Raw genomic sequence first — 19495 nt, forward strand, 5'->3', positions numbered from 1 at the left:
GTGTGATAAGTCGCTCTTTAACATAGGCCTATATATCGATCTCAGGTGAGCCAGGATAGTTCTTGCTGTACTTGGTAGGCGTTGTACTTCCCAGGAGTTATTAAACGGAGTCCTGTTGATAATATTATTAAAGTGTAACTGTGATCTCGAATAGAATATTGCATCTGTGCGAAGGGCTGTTAGTCTAAATCTTCTTCGATTGTATATATATATTTAGCAGCTTAACATAAATAATAAAACATAAATATCGATGGCTTAAATATTTTTCACATTAAATATAAATCACTTTCGAAGGCACACGTTCATGCTAAAAATCTAAGATAATCCTAATAGCTCTTTTGAGTCAACAACAAAAATGTTGACATATTACTTAGTTCAAATAGATCTGAAATGAAATAAGTTCTAGGATTTTCAACTTCACATACTTTTTGGAACTACTATATATTAAATATATAAATGACACCTGTAGATGCTTTGAAATGAAGATAGAGGAATATGTCAATTCAATATGTGAATATGTGTTCAATTTATCTGCTCAAGCTTTACAATTGTCAGGAACGTCTCTAATAAAGTTATAAGATTTTCATTAAACAGAATGATGGCTCTGATTGTGAGTACATGATATATTACTAGCTTTATCAAAAACCTTTATTTATATAGACTAATTTTGGAGACAATGATAGCATAATATGTATCTTTTTGATGTTTTGGTCCTTATACCTATTTTGGTGGTTTTATTGGTCTGATGTATAAACAAGAGTTTCCTCTTGTCCATGATATAACAATGGGCTATTATTTGTGCTCAATTGGGTTTTGGTTTGTAAAACCGCTACTCTAATCTCTCCTTATCTAACATAATGTATTCACTTATAGACATATAGATTTTATTTTTGTATTCAATTATGTGCGTCCATTTATTTTTTCTTAAAAACTAAAAAGTTGTACGTATGAATTTTCTTTCAAGAAGTACGAGTTTATTAGATCTTCTTTATGTGGACCTATAGGTGTGACATTCGCTTTTTGTTTTTATAGTGAGTTCTACTTACTCCAAATGCCTTTTTTTTTCTCTTTTTTTATTCTAAAAAGAGAAAAGTCGCATAACACTAAATTAAGGTAGATGCTGTGAGTAGTCGACCCACACAATGCATATACTTCCAATAGATGGCCAATATAGATATTTTTAAAAACTGATATAAAATTTATTGCCGATTTGCTTTCAATAATCAAATATCACATAAATTTAAAATTTATAATGTATTATGTATGGCTGTATATATATCATGTAGACTAATCAGTTTATTTTGTTAGTTGCTATGGAATGTGTAGTCATCTGGCTTGAGTCACTCCGATAAGTGTTTGAGGTTCTTTTATAAAGCTTGCAAGATTTAAATCATTTATCGCAAAAACTTAACGATTACTTTCTGTTGAACAATTTTTTTGTATTCTTCTGGAGATTTATAAAAACATTTAGACACTGTTATAGCTTCAGAAATGAATAGCTATATAATGGCATACAATTGTCTCTATTATATTAAAGATAAAGCCATTAACGTTCATTTAGTAGTTACATAGAACGTAAAGTCGAATAATTGAGTGTTTACATCTTTACTAATATATATTTATTATCTATTAAATATACGATATTTGTGATTTAAAAGCCCGGGGATATCACTTTCTGATTCTTATTCCTAAATACTCATTCAAATATTTTAATTTATGTTATAGTTAAAAATCTTAAGAATAAAATAATGTACATATATATGGAACTTTTATAAATTTAGTGCTTCTTCTGCATACTTCACACAATTCATATTGCGAACACATGCTAAAGTTTTGTTTATTTTATTTATTATTATTTTTTATTATTTTTTATTAGAGTTGAATCTATTAACATTAATGAAGCAACATATCTAATTTATAATAACAATCTATTTTGCATACTAAATTGTCTACCTGAGCAAAGTACGTCGCAGTAAGTCACAAAAACTGTGACTCATAGACAAGACAATAAATCGAATAATTTCTTAGAAGTCACAACGAACCCTTCAATTAATAAAACTAAACTAATGCATTCTATCCACCCTCCTATTTAATTTCTAACCACCCTTTTACCTTAATTTGCCGGCAAAAATGTATTATTTTTAATTAAAATGTATTTCTTTTAGCATTTCCCTCTCTTTCTATTTACCATTTTGTTTTGCTGTACTCTTCCGCTTCTAAATTATTGTTAATATTATTTTCCTTTTATTTCTTTTCAATATTGTATATGTCATATCTATGTGGAGTGTATATAATATATTAGGGTTTTAACAGCGTTCAAAGTTTTTAGTTTATTATGAGACGGTTTAGTGATATTCATAATCAATAAGTTCAAATATACGGGGTTCCGCTGTATCCTTGCACTAAAAAACACCCTATCACTCTGGCTAGTGGTCACTGCTCAATATGAACTGATGTGTCTTCCAAATGTTTAGCGTGCATACAGTGTGAACACACTGGGCCTAAAGTGGCTCTCCAGATCTTGAGTAATGAGCGCAGTAATAGAGTAACAGTACTCTCTACTGTTTTGTAATAACAAAACACTTTTCAAGTATATTTATTTTGTACTTATCGCCGGACACTGCTACTATCTTATTCGTTTACCGAACTGGTCACCTTTCGTACTTCTACTGATTGTAATTACATTGATATTCTTCATGTGTCAAGTGGCCGGATCTACTCGTTCTACTCGTATATCATTCAAATAGTATACACATTTCACAATTTAAAAAAATTATTATTTCCAGTTGGCAGTACTTTTACCGCCATCTGTCGTTTAGTTTGTTTGTATCAACTACTTGAGTGGAGGTTTTAAAATATCCACGATTTTTTTTCTTCCGTCGACAAAGCAATCATGCAACTTGATAAAAAATAAAAAAAAAATAAAAAAATATAAAAAAAATAAAATAAAAAAATTCTCTTACTCGAAGTCTTCACAACTCGAACCTTTTCTTTCCAAAATCGGACTTCGAGTTATGGAAGTTTGACTGTATATATATATAAATACATATAAGTAAATATAATTAAAAATTTTTTTTAAAGTTCATAGAAGTCTTTAATTCTACTAAATTTGTTGTAATTCATTACAATAAAATCTTTCTATTTAAATTAAAATTATTTTTTTTGGAAACTGATTAAAATAATAACCTCTATAAAACTGTATTTAGTTTTGGGAAGTATGTTTGATTTCGCTTACTAATCATTCATAAAAGTCATTTATTTGGACAAAGACAATAGCTATAGGAGTGCTGTAATATACATGTAGTTGGAATATCTATTAATTAGTCATGAATATATATTCTCTACCACTACTATTACTCTATGTTATTCTAATTAAAATTTAACACTTGCATCATTGTTAAGCATTGTTAGAATTTTATTTGATTTGAATTTTTATTACTTGACCCGATTTACTCTAATTATTTTTACTGTCAATTCTATTCCAAATTAGGAATTACGTTAAAGTCACTAAAAGAGTAGGCGTAAATTCCTAAGTCAACTACTCTCTTCCGCAAAGCAATCTCTTCAAGACAACATGTTTCGTCATGAATTAACTTCAATCTACACCAAATCTTCTTCTCCCCTGATTTGTTTTCCCTTCCAAACACATTAGCATTTTGCTTATTTCTTCGTTTTTAATTTTAATTCATCATGTAATGCACGACGATGCTAATGTAAACAACCCACTCCCTGTTATCGGATCTCATTATCATTGAAGGCATTGCGACACACAAATGAAGTGTCTGTTTGGTGGGTCTGAATGGGTCATGCCTCTTTCCATTCCCGATTTTCATTCGCGGTTGGTTTCATTTGGCGCGCTTTTTGTGCACCACATGGCGAACTCACAATATTCGTCTGCTTTTGGAGAAGATATTTCAAAAATATTTAAACAATTTATAAATAGTTTAATGTTTACTTGTTTTGTTTCTTGTGTTGTTTGCTCAAAAAATTGTGAAAATTGTGAAGGCTGAGATAATATGGAATAGTTTGTGTTTTTAAAACATTTTCACGCTTTACAATAAGTTTTATGCTAATTTTATTAGCAATCAAATTTTGTTGATTTGAATTGCTTTGTAGTTTCTTGTTTTGGAAGGCATTAATCTGTGAGATGGATAGGCTTCTTAACGGATGTACTAAACATACCTCAAGGCGATTATCTATTTTTGTTTTTCAGTTTTGAGAACCCTTAGGAAAAATCTGTAATTATTGAATATTAATACTATAATATAATAAGAAAGAAATAGCTTTAGGAATTATAAAACTAATGGAAATGAAAAGAAATAAAAGATATTACTAGAGATGTATAAGTCTATGGCATACACTTAAGTTAAAATGGTTTGAAATTTTAACTTAAAAAAATGGTAATAATACATTTGAGGTTTTCCATTATTAGTTTTACTCTGAGGTATTTCACGTTATGGTCTTAAGAATCTAAAAAAATCTGAAATAATTTTATTATATTTTTAACATTGAGAGAAATTGATTTTTACATTTCCGCCTTTTTTCTGTAGTCTGAACTAGTCTTAGTTTCTAAACTAGTTGTAGGAGTTCATTATGTTGAAGCTCTTTGAGTCAGTGCACTTGAGCTCTTTTACTCTTTCTTGACTGGATTATTGTTTATCACTTCATCAGACTAAGCAATAATTGACCTCAGATCTGCATACCTCCCTGAGGAGCCTATAATCATTCTGAAATTTGATTACGTGGTGTTGTTAAGTCTGTCAGTTTTCTTAAATAATTTCAAGGCTCTACCCTTCATGTATTTTTTGATGGGATCAATCTTGAAGTCCCTGAGGATGTCATTCGTCCTAATGTACTATGATATCTTGAAAAGTCTTCTCAGAGCCTGGCTTTGTGCAGATTATAGCTGGCGAATATTAGTGTTTGAAGCGTTGCTAAACGCTACACAATCATATAGAAGTGACGAACGAATTATTTGGTTATATATCAGCTTCTGAATAGCGATTGGAGGTGATAAAGAATTTTGGCACAGCTAATTCTTTTCAGTTGAACATGTTTAAGCCATGTGAATCGTTTGTCCAGCGTGTTACCGAGATATTTAACGCTATTCTCCTAGTTTATTACCATATCACCCACTATCACTCTTGACGGATTCTGTACGAGTTCACTATCGAGGAATCACTATCACAAGATCAAGGAGTTTGCTTTAAATTTTTTACAGTAAATATAATTACTTCTTTTGATGAAGACATATTTCTTTGCATTTAACACGAAAAAGGTCCAATAATAATTTAAATGGATTACAAAGATTTATCTAGACAAAAAACGTAACTTCTTAAGAGAGTTCTTTAACCTGATTGGGGTGTACAAAGCTTATTTCATACAAAAAGTTCCATTGAAAGATTTGTATTTTGAAGAATTGGTGAAATTAGCACAATATATTTATGTAATAAACCATAATAGATGTGTTATAAAAACTAGATAGTTTTCTTGAAGTAGTTGAAGACGTAAGGTATATAAGTTATAATAATTTATATATTCGGGGCATTCTAAATAGTAATAATGATAAACTAATAGATCTAAGGCCCTGAACACAAGAGATTGTTTATTTAGGATTACACTTAGTGGATTAATTTTTGAGTGAGACTATACTATTTTGGTATGAACATTCGTCTATGTGTGTTGTGATTGACTGTTTGTGTGAGTGTGTTATTAAACCAAAGAGCATTAAAAAACGAAGAAAGAATTTCTGACAGTATTAGCTTAAACAGCTTTTCAATCGGTGCAAATGCGGTAGTTCATTTGAATCCCAAAAACATCTTGAAAGTTTAGAACGGTGTTATAAAAATCGGTTTTGAATAAGGAAATTTAGTCTAGTATGTCTAGATAGCTTTTGTTTAAAAATTATTAACTTTTTCGGGATGTTATTTTATTTTCCAGAAATGTCTATATTTCCCTTCGCATAATGTATAATTAATCGCATCAATCTCTTTGTCAGTCTGCTTTTTTGTCCACTTTTAATGCTTTAGTTACTAAAAATGCTAAGCGCTTTGTGATGACTTGAAAGTCATTTAGAACCCTACGAATATAGCGAGCGCAAAGCACTTATTTTCAATGATAATATGGCAATGTAAAAATATGCGTTACCTTTAAGGAAAGCTTCACTATTTCTTTGGAGCGCATTTATAACGCTTTTGACGCCGATTGCTAAGTAATTTTTTTTATAAATTTATTACACTTTAAATTATCATAATTATTCTAATTATTGTTTTAAGTATTTATAAGAAGGCATGTAAAATTAAATTAAATATGGAATTTTTTTTTACAAACAATATAAATGTTTGCTTATTTATAATTCCAGATTTGTACTATTGGTGAGAAAAGTCGGTGGAATAATGAATGAACATCATATGATCACGCGTCGCCGTTCGCGTTCCAAAACACCCTTTTTGCGTTCAGCATGCGATCATGAAAACTGTGATCATGTCGATCATCTAAAGAGTAGTCCACAGCACCAGAAGAAGAAAATACCTGCTGTAGAGTAAGTGTGCAAGAAGAATGTATGAATAACATGAGAATATAGTAAGAATAGTATGAGAAATATACAAGATTAGTAAATACAGTATGACCTCGATTAATGCAACTAATAGAATTCGAAACAGAATTCGGTGTAGTTGTAATAATCGAGTTTAGTTTATTTAGTGCATCTATAAATTTATTAGAAAATAATATGATTACTTATTTTTATTTATAACAACATAATTGCAATCATATTTTATGATAATAACTTGTTATTTCACTTTGCTTTTTATTACAATTAAGATTCATCGTAACTGCCTCATGTTTTAGATCTTTAAGTATTACAACTTTTGTAAGAGGTAAGGAATTTTCCTCAGCCCATTGTATGCATGTGTTAAGTGCATTCAGCGTTCACTCCATTTTTGATTTTAAGTGTAATTGCATGGCCTCAGTTTCCGAGTCTGATTTCTTGTTGAAAAATAACATCTGAATTAATTTCATGATTTCATAATATTCTTATGCACCGAGAGTGTGTTCCCAAAGGAACTTCAAACACTACTATTCGCCAGCTAGAAATTGCACAAAGTCGGCTCTGAAAAGACTTTTCAAAGTACCATGGTACATTAGGACGAATGACATCCTCAGGGACCTCAAGATTAATCCCATCAAAAAATATATAAAGGATAGAGCCGTGAAATTATTTCCGAAAACTTACAGACTTACCAACACCGCGTTATCAAATCTTAAAAGTAACCATTTTCTCCTCGGCTCCTCGGTGAGCTTTGTAGATCTGAGGTCAATTATTGCTTAGTCTAATGAAGTGATACCCAGTAATCTAGTCAAGGTGTAGAGAGGGGTTTTGAAAATACATCAAGTTAAGGAAGAGTAAAAATGCTTAAGTGCAATAATCGAGGTTGTATTAATCGAGGTCATACTGTACATTCTTTAAGGTAATCTCATGTAGTTTTATTAGATTCTATAGATCGCCGTTGTTTCGCATAACTCAGATGAAACGATAACCGTATTATGTACATTTTCTAATTAATTCAAAGTTAATTATTTTGTTTTCTGTTATGGCAAAAACTAAATAAATATTAATAAAGGGAAAAATAATGGAATAAATGGAATAAATACTGAAACCAAACCTCAGCGAAACACGTAGGTATGTCGTCATCGCGCAATAATTTAGTCACCGTCAGCGAAGTCAGCGTTCACATCGCGCTAATAAAGTAACTTTATCTCAACGCGCTCCATCCACACCACAACATTTTATTTGTTATTATTTTTTTAATTTTATTTTTATTGTTTTGATTGTTTCAATATCAGTCACACATTTGGCTAAGCATTAACGTTAAATTTATATTTTTGGCGCATTTTATTTGTGGCGGCAAACGTGCTACGGAAGCCTCAAAGTCGGTTACTTTTCAAAAACGTTGACGGTTATTGGGGTTTGGGGTCTGTGTCGTGTTTCGGGTGCGGTGGGGGGAAACGCTGTTCAGAGGAACTTGTTCACATTGAGTGGTTTCAATATTTTTCTATGTTTTCCATTTGAATTTACGAGTATATTTACAGACATAGAGAATTATACTAGAAGTTAAATTTAAGTGATGACGAAATAACGCACAAAATTTTTATTTTTTGTTTGGCCTTTTCAACAATTTTTTGTGGCAAAAACAAACAAAACATAAAATAAACAAATTTATACAAACATAACAACAATGAAGGTCGTGCTATGAATAAGACGTGTAGCACCACCCGACATACCTACAATATCGGAGCTTTAGTAGCTCTTTCAGTTTTATTTCATTTTTATATTTTTAACGTATTTTTCAGTTCATTTTGATTTGTTCTCCTTAATGTTAATGTTTTCTATTCTGACTGAAATAATTTATTATTCTAATAATTTAAGTTTAAAATTTTAATCTCTTAATATCGCAAAACATTTTCGAAGCATACATAATTGAAACGAAGCAAATGACGTAGTTCTCCTCCTCCTCTAAACATTCTTAACGAATTTGTTTCTGTTCTTATTATGCAAAATTTTAACATATTTACGAATAAATATATACATATATATGAATGAATATTTAGAATATATAATATGTTCTATACGTTCTGTGTATATATATTATAATTTCTCAAGGAAATAAATATATGTAAAGTGTGCATAATTAACAAACAACCTCGAAGATAGTAAAATTATTTGTATTAATTTTGAATTTTCCAATGTTTTGAACATCAAAAACGTTAATAAATACTAGTTTTAGTGCTGTTAGCTGGTAATTTTAATTTTTTTCAAAGTTTTTTGGTGGCTTTTTGTCACTAAGTAATTTCTTAATGTATACATTTAAGTCAAGTTGACCACTGATTGCATAAAATCAAGGAGATTGTTTTGTATTTAATGTTTAGACAGGTTTCAAACAGTACTAAGTTGCAACAACAAACATTTTTATTTATATTTCATCAATTGAATTTTTGGCTGACCACACAGTTGCTTCGAGTATTGCCAAATACCCATTATTAATGGTATTTGAATTATTTCTTCTATTTAATTATTCGTAAATAATTTTTGAGATCGCAAGTATTGGAACAAAATTATAAATCAGCTATAGAATCGAATTAGTTAATTATATTTGTAAATTTGATTGTTAAATTTTAATACTACTCTTTTGTACAGGCATTATTTATTGCATCCTTTTATATTATCCTTTTTTGTGTATAGAACCTAATCTAAGAACGTAATACGAAGAAAGTCATGCTAATGTTACTCTATGATTCGCATAGGCGAGACTATTTTTTTTTAGTTGTAATTTAACGTCAATTATGACGGAAGGGACTATTTTACTTAATAGAAACTAGTGTATTTGTTGGTAGGGAGGTTTCAAAAAGTAGTGAACTTCAACAACTAAAGTTTTTTTTATATTATTTTAATAAATTGAATTTTTGGCTGACCACACAGTTGTTTCGAGTATTGCCAAATACCCATTATTAGTGGTCTTGGAATTATTTCTTCTATTAAATTATTCGTAAACAATTTTTTGAGAATCAAGGGTTGAACTTGTACTCTGTCAAATTCTAAGCTCTTTAAAATATGACATGTTTACATATTTTGTTATTTGGACTGTAAGCTAGCACTTAACGTTTATTGCGCTTTTCGCTGGTACTTCGGCACTGAATAATTTTTTAATTAAAAACTAAAAAAAACCTACGGTCAGCACTGATTGTATGTGTAAGGAGTTTAATTAATAATTAGCTTTAATTGTAATTGATAATTACCTTAAAAAATCTCTACAAATATTGTTTATAGTGCTATTAGCTGGCACTCACAAATTTTCTACGTTTTGTATTTAAGTGTTTTAGCTGTCACTTTGTCACTGAGTAGTTTTTCAATATATGCATAAGAATTGGCATTGAAAATATTTACAAGTTCTGCTATAAATTGACACTTTTAATTTCTTAAATTTTTTTAACCTTTTAATTAAGTGCTTTTTGATGACATTTTATCACAAAACAGGTTTTCAATATATATGTTGCATAAGCTAAGCTAACTGAGTACTGACTGTTTGCTTGATTAAAGTTTATGTTTCATCGTAATTGATTTTTAAAACTGAAAATGGTTAGACAGAACTTTATTTTTAGAAATTATTAACCACAACGGGGCTTTTGTTTATAAAAATATTTTTCACGTCTTTTGCCTTTTTTTAATACTGTTAAATAGCACTTTCAATTTTCTTTAACTAACTTTATGAACTAAGTTGAGCTTTGTCTGCTTGCGCGAGTGAAGTGAAAGAGTTTAGTTCATAATTGATATAAATACATTTGTTTCTTTCAAATTTATCGCATTTAATCGATTAAAGTCAAATAAACTTTAAAACGTTGGTGCAATTTTGATAGAAAATAATTTTATAAGATAGAAAAAAAAAATCAACCAACACTTTTTTACTTAGGTTTCCAAAAGCCGTTAGGGATATATATAATAAATAAATTAAATTTAAAAATGCAATACATTTAGATGCCAACATAATATATACATTTTAGAAATGTATTACTAAATTATAATTATTCAACACTTTTTTTACTTTGTGTTTTGCATGATTTACTCTCTCGTTACGGAAATAATTGTCATCCCACTATCTTATCTTATTGTATGATATATGATGATTTCATTCCATTTAAATCAAAATTTATGATAAGAAATAGTACAGGAATCAATCTACTAAACTGCCTAACATATGTATACATATCTAATCTTACCTATTTTCTTAGTTTCGTGAATTTCGAAACAGAATTTAATTTTTTTTGTAAATAGGTTAAAAAACTAAGAAAACGTAAATGGAAATGCTTTTAAAAGTCAAGTTCTTAACAAAAATAATTGTTTTCATGTAATTTATTTTTAGAAAACTATTTGTGGAATTGTGAACATATTATAATCTACATACTAATAACACGTTCGAACCGAAGGTTGTGTAGTTTTATTAGAAAAAACATCAATTATTATGATATGAATCCTAATATCATTTTTATTGAATTTATAACATTGGATTGTGCTTGAATGTTGCACTAAACGTAGATCTTATTGATTGATTTATATATATGTTGATTTATATATTACCAGATCTCATTGAATTGAATCTATTCTATTAAATCTAATGAATTAATCTAAAAAATATGTATAATTAGTATTATTATAAATTATTGGAAACAAATATTTCGTTTATTATAATAAATTGAATTAACCAGTTTCAACTTGTACACTTATTTCAAAGCATAAAGCTGTCTCAAAATTAGATTGGTTGGTTGGTATAAATGCCAATTAAAGTTCAATTAGCTTCGTTGTCAACTGTTTACAGATTGTTGAAGTTGACAGATCGTTAAAGAGCTAACAATCTTCCGTTAGCTCTGCAAGATTATTGAAGAGCGGTTTACCTAGGGTCGTTGGTCTCCACTTATAAAAAGCAGGACTTGCACAAAGAAAATAGGAGATATTTTCTTTTCGCTTTGTGCAGTTGCGACCATGAGTATTGAAGAAGTTAACTATACATTTCTTATCAATCAGTTGACATTGGGGCATAAAACGCTGTGTTCTAGAGCCATGCTTTTGCAGATTTCTGGTGCTCTAACGCACTATATGTGATAGTCTTTTTAACAATTTAATATTCTTTGCTATCCAATCATTGCAAACAAATATATAAGTTTTATAAGTTTTATATACTCGTGGTAGTCTGTTCGTCTGTGTGGAGTGGAATTATGATTAGTCAACTGCACAATTGTGTCATAAATTACGTAGATGTATTTTAATTTGCATATTTTCGAAGATCTTGCCAAAATTTTAAAATCTCATCAATGAGTCTTTTATAAATTTGAGTATTTTATTGCTAAAAATATTTGCCTTGAAAATGTCAGAAACGTAAAGTTTATCCCCAAACTCATGAGTAAAATATATATACTTATTAATAAAATATGTAATAATTATGATAGTGTACATAAAATTATTTTTAATAATAGAATAGGTGATAATTTAACAATAATGTGTAATAAATAATTTTAATAATAATTTGTGTCTCATAATAAAATATATAATTTTATACACATAATAATATTAATATATATAATATGATATTAATAAATATAATATTTATATAATAATATATATAATAATAATATATACAATAATAATACCTCGAGTTAAAAAAGAGTATAAGTGCTTAAGTTCACTAGCTCACAACAGCTTCAACATAATATATAGTAATATAGGTGTAGTAATATATATATATATAGTAATATAGGTGTAGTAATATATATATAGTAATATATATATGGTAATATATATATAGTAATATAGGTATAGTAACATATATATATAGTAATATAGGTACAGTAATATATGTATAGTAATATAGGTATAGTAATATATGTTTAGTAATATAGGTATAGTAATATATATATAGTAATAAAGGTATAGTAATATATATAGTAAGTAGCTTACTTATATTACTTTATGTTGTGAATATACAATTTAAGTAAACTTTGATAACTTCTTAAAATGTCAGTTTAGTTAGAAAATAAGTTTTTGATAGATATATGACTATTAGAAAATATTGGGTTGGTGTTTTATAAAATACATAGATAATAAACGGTTATACTAAACTCAAGTTGGATTCTCAAGTTAACAGAATCCAGTGATCGCGAACGACCACGTAAATAGAGTGGAACGCAACAATATATTAGTATATATATTAGTATTATATTTCATATATTAGTAAATTGAATCATATTTCCTTATTAACTAATTATACATTTTATTTCATTTTTAGGACGATAATTGAAGAAATAATTGATTTAACAAAAACGGCAAGTGATGAAAAAGAGAGCAACGTTAAACGTGGTCAATCACAGTTGAGAACTACAAATAATATGTCATCATCATCAACAACAACAACAACAACCAAATTTATAACAACTGAAAAACTAAGAGGAACTGTTAATACATCAACTCCTAAAGAAAGCTATTCTTCAGGCAGTTTTATATCAAGATTTGCCAGAAGCGGCAATAGAAGAGGACGTACCGTATTAACAGAAAGTGCACAAAATGATCTAAACTCTCAGTTTGAAATAACTTGTAAATTAGCTGAAAACTCACTAAAAAATAAATCCGTCAGTAGTATATTCAATGAATCAGCGATTAATACTGATTTGTCGGCACATCCTGCCTATTTGGAGTATAAATTGGCTGGCGAATATTGGGAGTAAGTTTTTACATAAAGTACCATATATATATACAGATGAATAATAATTCTTAAAATCTGTTTTGTATAGAAAAACACCAAAGACCGATTATACATATTCTTATCTGTCACCACATCGAAGGCCATTAACTAATGGATACGTGGGCATGCCGAATATGTCTAGGCGTAGTATCTATACTGATCAAAGCAGTTATTATGATTCAGCAGATGAAGTTGATTATTTGGTTGAAAAACAATGTCAAAAGAAGGCTTACTATAATACTGGCAGTATGCAAACAAAAGAAAATTGGTTAATGCGTCTCATTACTATAATTACTACAATAACAACAATTACTTGGGATAGGCTTGTTGGAACTTCCAGTCAAATACGACGACATAGCAATATATATACTACCGATGTAAATAGAAAAGGTATAACCATCTATTAATATTTCTATAAATAATTAATTTGTTTATTGTTCTTACGCAGGTGTTTTTGCCTCTTTTGGAGAAAGAATCACGAGTACTTTTAGAAGTTTAATTCACTACACTTACTTGTCCATATCAAATATTCTGTGCATGGACACTTGGCTATTGCGTTCCTCCAATGTGAACAACAAAGGTCGCAAACGTTTTTTGCTTTTCTTATTGTGTTTACTACCCTTACTACTTTTAATTGGTAAGTTTTTATAATATTTTTGTCAATGGATTAAAAATATATAGAAAAAAGGCTAGTTTTGAAATATACGAGGTTTTTCTTTTTTGTATAAAATTAGAAGAATAGGTTAGAAAGGTACTGAAAATTTGTTTTTTTAAAACATAATATGACTTCGTTAAATTAAAAATACCATTTAAATATCCACTCAAAGTAAAATGCGTTAATTTGATAAAAGGATATGAAAGGAAAGGATATGAAAGGATATGATTATCTATTTTGATTTGTTTTTTTCACTAGACTATACGTCGACATAGCTTAGTTTTTGAGATATTGAGATTTAAAGTTGTGAACTTTTAACATTGGTTATAGTAAACAAAATTATACACACCATTTAGTAATAATTTATATGTGTAACTACATTAATGATATAAACGACAATTATCGTAATTTCCTCTATATCTTTAAAGATCCATATCTCAAAAACTAAGCTATATTTGACATATAGAGTAGAGAAAGTAGCTTTAGTAAAATTTGTTGTCAAATAAGTATACTTCGAGTATATTTTTCAATTAAATAATTTTTAAATATTATTTAATGCCTTTGTAATATTATTTTCTAAAATCGGGCATTAACTTCAATACAAATTCTGGTTTAGTATATTTTATAGATTTTTTTTTTGATAGAAGGCTGTATGTCTATATATTTTCATAATTTAAAAATCTCGTTTCAATTCAAACAATAATATTTTATAAATACATTTTGAATATAATTTTCGAAATGTTTTTAATTTTATAATCCATTGATTATTAAAATATTACAGTAATTATTTAATATGTTGGCTTTTTTACATTGCTTGTGAAATTTTTTTTCAGGTCTTTATTATTATTTACATCCCAACGATGCATTTCCTCCTAAATCCTTTACTGATTCCCTCACTTTACCTTCCCCTCCACAAATTAATTTGTCCGAATATTTCAATAGAGAACAGTATGAATATCTCAAAGCTCAAACCGTTCTTAGCTTAGAAAATGCTCGCAGTTGGACTGACGAATATGTCTTGTATCTTAAAAAAGTCACAGAAAACATGTACGACGAAGGAAAAAAATTTTTTCGAAATACTGAATATTTCGAAAGAGTTTGAGACAATTGTTTGTAGATGTATATATCAATTTTTGTGCGATTTTGTTTCTTTTCATTTTTAATTTTTATTTAATTGTATGGTTATAGTTCCAATTTAAATATGCACAAATTATATATATTTAATTAATTCTAAAAACTATTTCAAATAGAAAAGTAGAAATAAAAAATTAGAAAATTTTTTTCCAAAAATAAAAAAAAATTTTATATTAAGAATACTTTTTATTTTAATAATTTTTTTTGTTTATTTATATTATTATTATTTTTTTTTATTCTTTTATGCTTTTTTTTGTTATTGTTTTTTGTTATTCTTTTATGTTATTGTTTTATTTTATTCTTTTTTGTTCTATTTTTGCTTGTTATTATAGTAATTTTTTTTTTATTTTTTATTTTATTTTTTATTTTATTTTGATTTTTTTTATTTTTTATTTTCTATTTTATTTTGATTTTTTTATTTTTTATTTTATTTTGATTTTTTTTATTTTTTATTTTATTTTGATTTTTTTTATTTTTTATTTTATTTTGATTTTTTTATTTTATTTTATTTTGGTTTTTTTTCATTTTATATTGATTTTTTTATTTTTATTTTATTGTATTTTTTTTATATTTATTTTATTTTTTTTATTTTTATTTTATTTTTTTATCTTTTTATCTTTATTTTACTTTTTTATTTTTTATTTATTTTTATTTATTTTTTTAATTTATTTTTTAATTTATTTTTTATAATAATATTATTTTTTTATTATTATTATTAGTTTCTTTTTATTATTATTATTATTATTTTTATTTTTCATTTATTCTAATTTTTTTTAATTTTTTTATTATTAATTTACTTTTATTATTTTTTATAATGTGTTTCTAAAACAAAATTTATTACCACCGCCCAAAAAATATATGTTTCTTAAATCTAAAATCTTATAGATTAAGAAATATTTCTAAAGTACAAAGTCTTAGCATTTCGGACAAATTAATTTTTATTTAAATTTATTATCACCTCCTTAACAAATATTATAATTCCCTTAATAATCCTAAATCCCAACTTTAAACTAAAACACGCTTAACTACATCGGGAATATTTGATAAAAATTGGAGAAGGATAGAGAGAACGCTGTAATATTTAACTGAACGCATATTTTAGCTTTAAAATTTAAAAAGTATAAGTTTATTTAAAGAAGAGATTCTCAATTTATTTTTAATAATAGCTAAATGTTGTTAAATGAGTTAAACATTTTGTAATTGAAAAATAACTTTATGTTAATATATAAATTAAATATTTGCCATAAACAAACACACAAACTAAAAAACGCGTTTCATTTTGTCAGATTTTAAGACCTTTAGTCAGGTAAGTATTTTTGTAGTGTATTTGTTTGAATTACATAAATATATATATATAAACGAAATATTTAACCCAAACACTCTATCCTTCTTCATTTATATCAAATTTCGTAAGTTTGTTTTGAAAATAATTTTTAAAAATTTTTTTTTTTGTTTTAAATGTATTATTATAAGGAATTCTAACAAAATAACTTCTTACGTAAATGAAGAAGGATAACTTAATACCTTTATAGTTGCTTATTAATTATGAAAAAAAAAATCATTTCCATGAAGTCAGAACTTACTAATGTTATATTTTATCTTCTTTTCTTTATTTAGAAACGAGTGCCCATCGTTCCCTCTGAGGTTATTTATTAGTAATAAACATTAAATATTAAAAAAAATATTGCAACCTCTAAAATTTTGAATATATTAGTATTATTATTATGTTAAGCCTTTTCCGAGTTAGTGCATCTGGGCACTTTTACTCTATGATAGCTGGGGGAATTCTGCAGAGTTCTACCCATCTCACTGACTAATTTGAGTATTCCTGATAATTTTCGTGATTCTTTAATGATTGATCTAAGATCTGCATACTGCCCTGTGCGGTTAGTGATTACTCTGAGATTAGATAGTACTAAGTAGGGCAGCCTGTCGGATTTCGCATATAGCTTCAGAGCTCTGTCCCTTATGTATTTTTTGACCCGATCTATTCTAAAGTCTCTTAGGATGTCATTCGTGTGAATGTACCATGGTACATTGAAGAACCTTCGGAGAGCCTGAATTTGAGCAACTTGTAACAAATAATCATATGTTGGTTTGTGCAGTATCACGTGTCTAAATATGTGCCTAAAGGTCAAATACCTGCACATTTCACCTCTCTCGTGTATGTTAAAATTTAGATGAGAGTGTTAATAGGCACTTGTTCAACAATTTGTATACTTTTGGAATTTGGTCATCCGAATTTTAAGGTCAACTTAACTCTTAAAATAGGTTAGAATATTCACTCATCTATAGTTATTTCTTCTACTTCACTATATTTCATTTTTTTACATCTCTCATCACTCATACTCCATCCTATCCTCTTCACTTTATTAAAATTTTATAACTCTTGAGTTGTTATCCGTCTTTGTGGGTAGTTGTCTGCCTGATAGATTAAATGATCTCTTAAAGTTCATTGATGACACACACACATCTTAAGTAATGTGTATCGCCACTAATAACCAGTAAGGACTCGTTATCTAGTATTTAGTATCTAGTACTGATCTATCAGGACTGTGCATGATTTTGACCAATCAACTCTATCTACCCACCTATCTAATCAAAATATATTCTATTTAATATAAAGTTCTATCACTCCTAAATTTAATACTTTATTACGCCATAGAAATGTAGCTTCATAGTCTGATCTAGAAGATCATTTAGTCTTCTTTGAGAGGTTTGGATACTTACTGTTTATAAAGCATATTACGAAAACATTCACGTGTTCATGTGTGAAAATAATAATTCAATTTAATAAAAACAATTCTTATTGGTTAATTGGATTTTTGCGGTGGCAAAGCTACTTCTGTCCAAGTATCTCATGTCTCGTCTCATTAGTTTTAAAACTGATTCTGCACAGTTGTCAAAGGCGTAATTTAGAATGTCATTAAGTCGTAAAAGTTCTTGGAGTTCCATAGTTGAATGCCTTAGTCTTGCAGGGTCTGAGCCTTAATACATAAGTCAACTTTTGTTAGCAGTTGGATTTTTTGTTTCGCTAATTGTAATTAGCCATGTTCTTAGTACTTTTAGAGAGTTACTTAATTTTTAAGAAAGTAGTGACGTAATATTAGCATATTTGAAATATCTTTCGATTGTACGTTGTTTTATGTATTTTAGCGTGGCGTTTATTTGGTGAGAATGAGGATTATAATTATCTACGAAAGGCGCAATTACTTCTACCATCGTCATTTTACGCTACCCTAGGAAGTCGTGTAGTTAATATTGGGAACACACTGAAGGATTTCTTCTCATTATCTGCTATTATAGGCTTTAGTGCAAAACTACTACGAAGAGCTAAAGAGGACACAATTGCCAATATACACATAGAAAAATTGCAGCAGAACATGAAAAATTCATTGACTGCCGCAGAATATGAAAATATATTAAACCACATTAATAGTTATGTGCAGCAGCTGTTGGAAGTCAAATTAAAAGAAGAAAGACTGCAGAGAGAGAAATCCGCACCTCTAACACCACAACAGATGCAAATCATTGTCAAGATCATGCATGAAAATTTTGAACAAATGGCGAAGAAAGGACAGTTTGACAGCCAAATTAATCTGGCAAATTTAAGTGAAGATCAGGTTCAACATTTAGCAGGGATCATACAATTGAAACTAGAGGCTGCTGGCTGGTCTAGCTCACACCCCGTAAGATTAACTGCTGAGAACTTGAAGGAAATAACAGAAGTCGTAAAGCAACAAATCAACGTAAATAAGCAAACACACCTGACATACATAATGGAAAACATTGACTTAAATGCAGTTCTGGGACGTGTGTTGAGTGCACCGGAATTAGCGAAGTTTGTAGATGCGCGAATTAACGTTGCTATAGATGAAAAACGCTTGAGTTCGAAGACGGAAGGCTCTGGTGCTGGCATAAATGTTGCAACTGAATTCAAACAACAGCTACGTTTGATCGATGAACTAAACAATCAAATTGCATTTATAAAACTTTCACTGTCCGACAAGTTAGGGGAAAATGAAGAGTTACAGAATTCGTTGAGAAAACTGAAAGGGAGTCAGGACGATTTACTCATACGATTGCAGGAGCATGAGTTGTTGACCGATAAGCGATTTAGTGGACTTCTCGCTGAAATTGAAAGTAAATTCTCAGCACTGCAAAATGAGCAATTCAAGTTGCTCAATCAGCAAGTGAAACTTTCTTTGATTGAGATTTTGGGTTTTAAACAGAATCAGAACTCTGGTGTGAAATTTGAGGAAATAGATTTGCAGAATTGGGTTCGGAACACGTTTGTGGCTAAAGATTATTTGGAAAAGCGTTTGGAAGAATTAAATAATCGTTCCGATGATAAAATACGTGCTGAGATTGATCGTTCCGGTATGTTACTTATGCGCGATATTAGCGAACGTCTTAAACG

The 19495-nt window shown here is 28.4% G+C and overlaps 1 protein-coding gene across 1 annotated transcript in view; it reads left to right on the forward strand.

Annotated features, from left to right (window-relative positions):
* The first annotated feature begins 6395 nt into the window (after positions 1-6395).
* The window catches only part of LOC119675056, a 13944-nt gene continuing 844 nt past the window's right edge, over positions 6396-19495 (forward strand). Inside the window, exons 1-6 of the mRNA XM_038086243.1 lie at positions 6396-6541; positions 6823-6878; positions 12848-13265; positions 13336-13676; positions 13735-13923; positions 18232-19455. Coding sequence (XP_037942171.1) covers positions 6396-6541; positions 6823-6878; positions 12848-13265; positions 13336-13676; positions 13735-13923; positions 18232-19455 — 2374 coding nt within the window. The remainder of the gene's footprint in view (positions 6542-6822; positions 6879-12847; positions 13266-13335; positions 13677-13734; positions 13924-18231; positions 19456-19495) is intronic.

The sequence above is a fragment of the Teleopsis dalmanni genome, chromosome 2 (assembly GCF_002237135.1).
Source record: "Teleopsis dalmanni isolate 2A chromosome 2, ASM223713v2, whole genome shotgun sequence".
In the NCBI taxonomy this organism is placed as follows: Eukaryota; Metazoa; Arthropoda; class Insecta; order Diptera; family Diopsidae; genus Teleopsis; species Teleopsis dalmanni.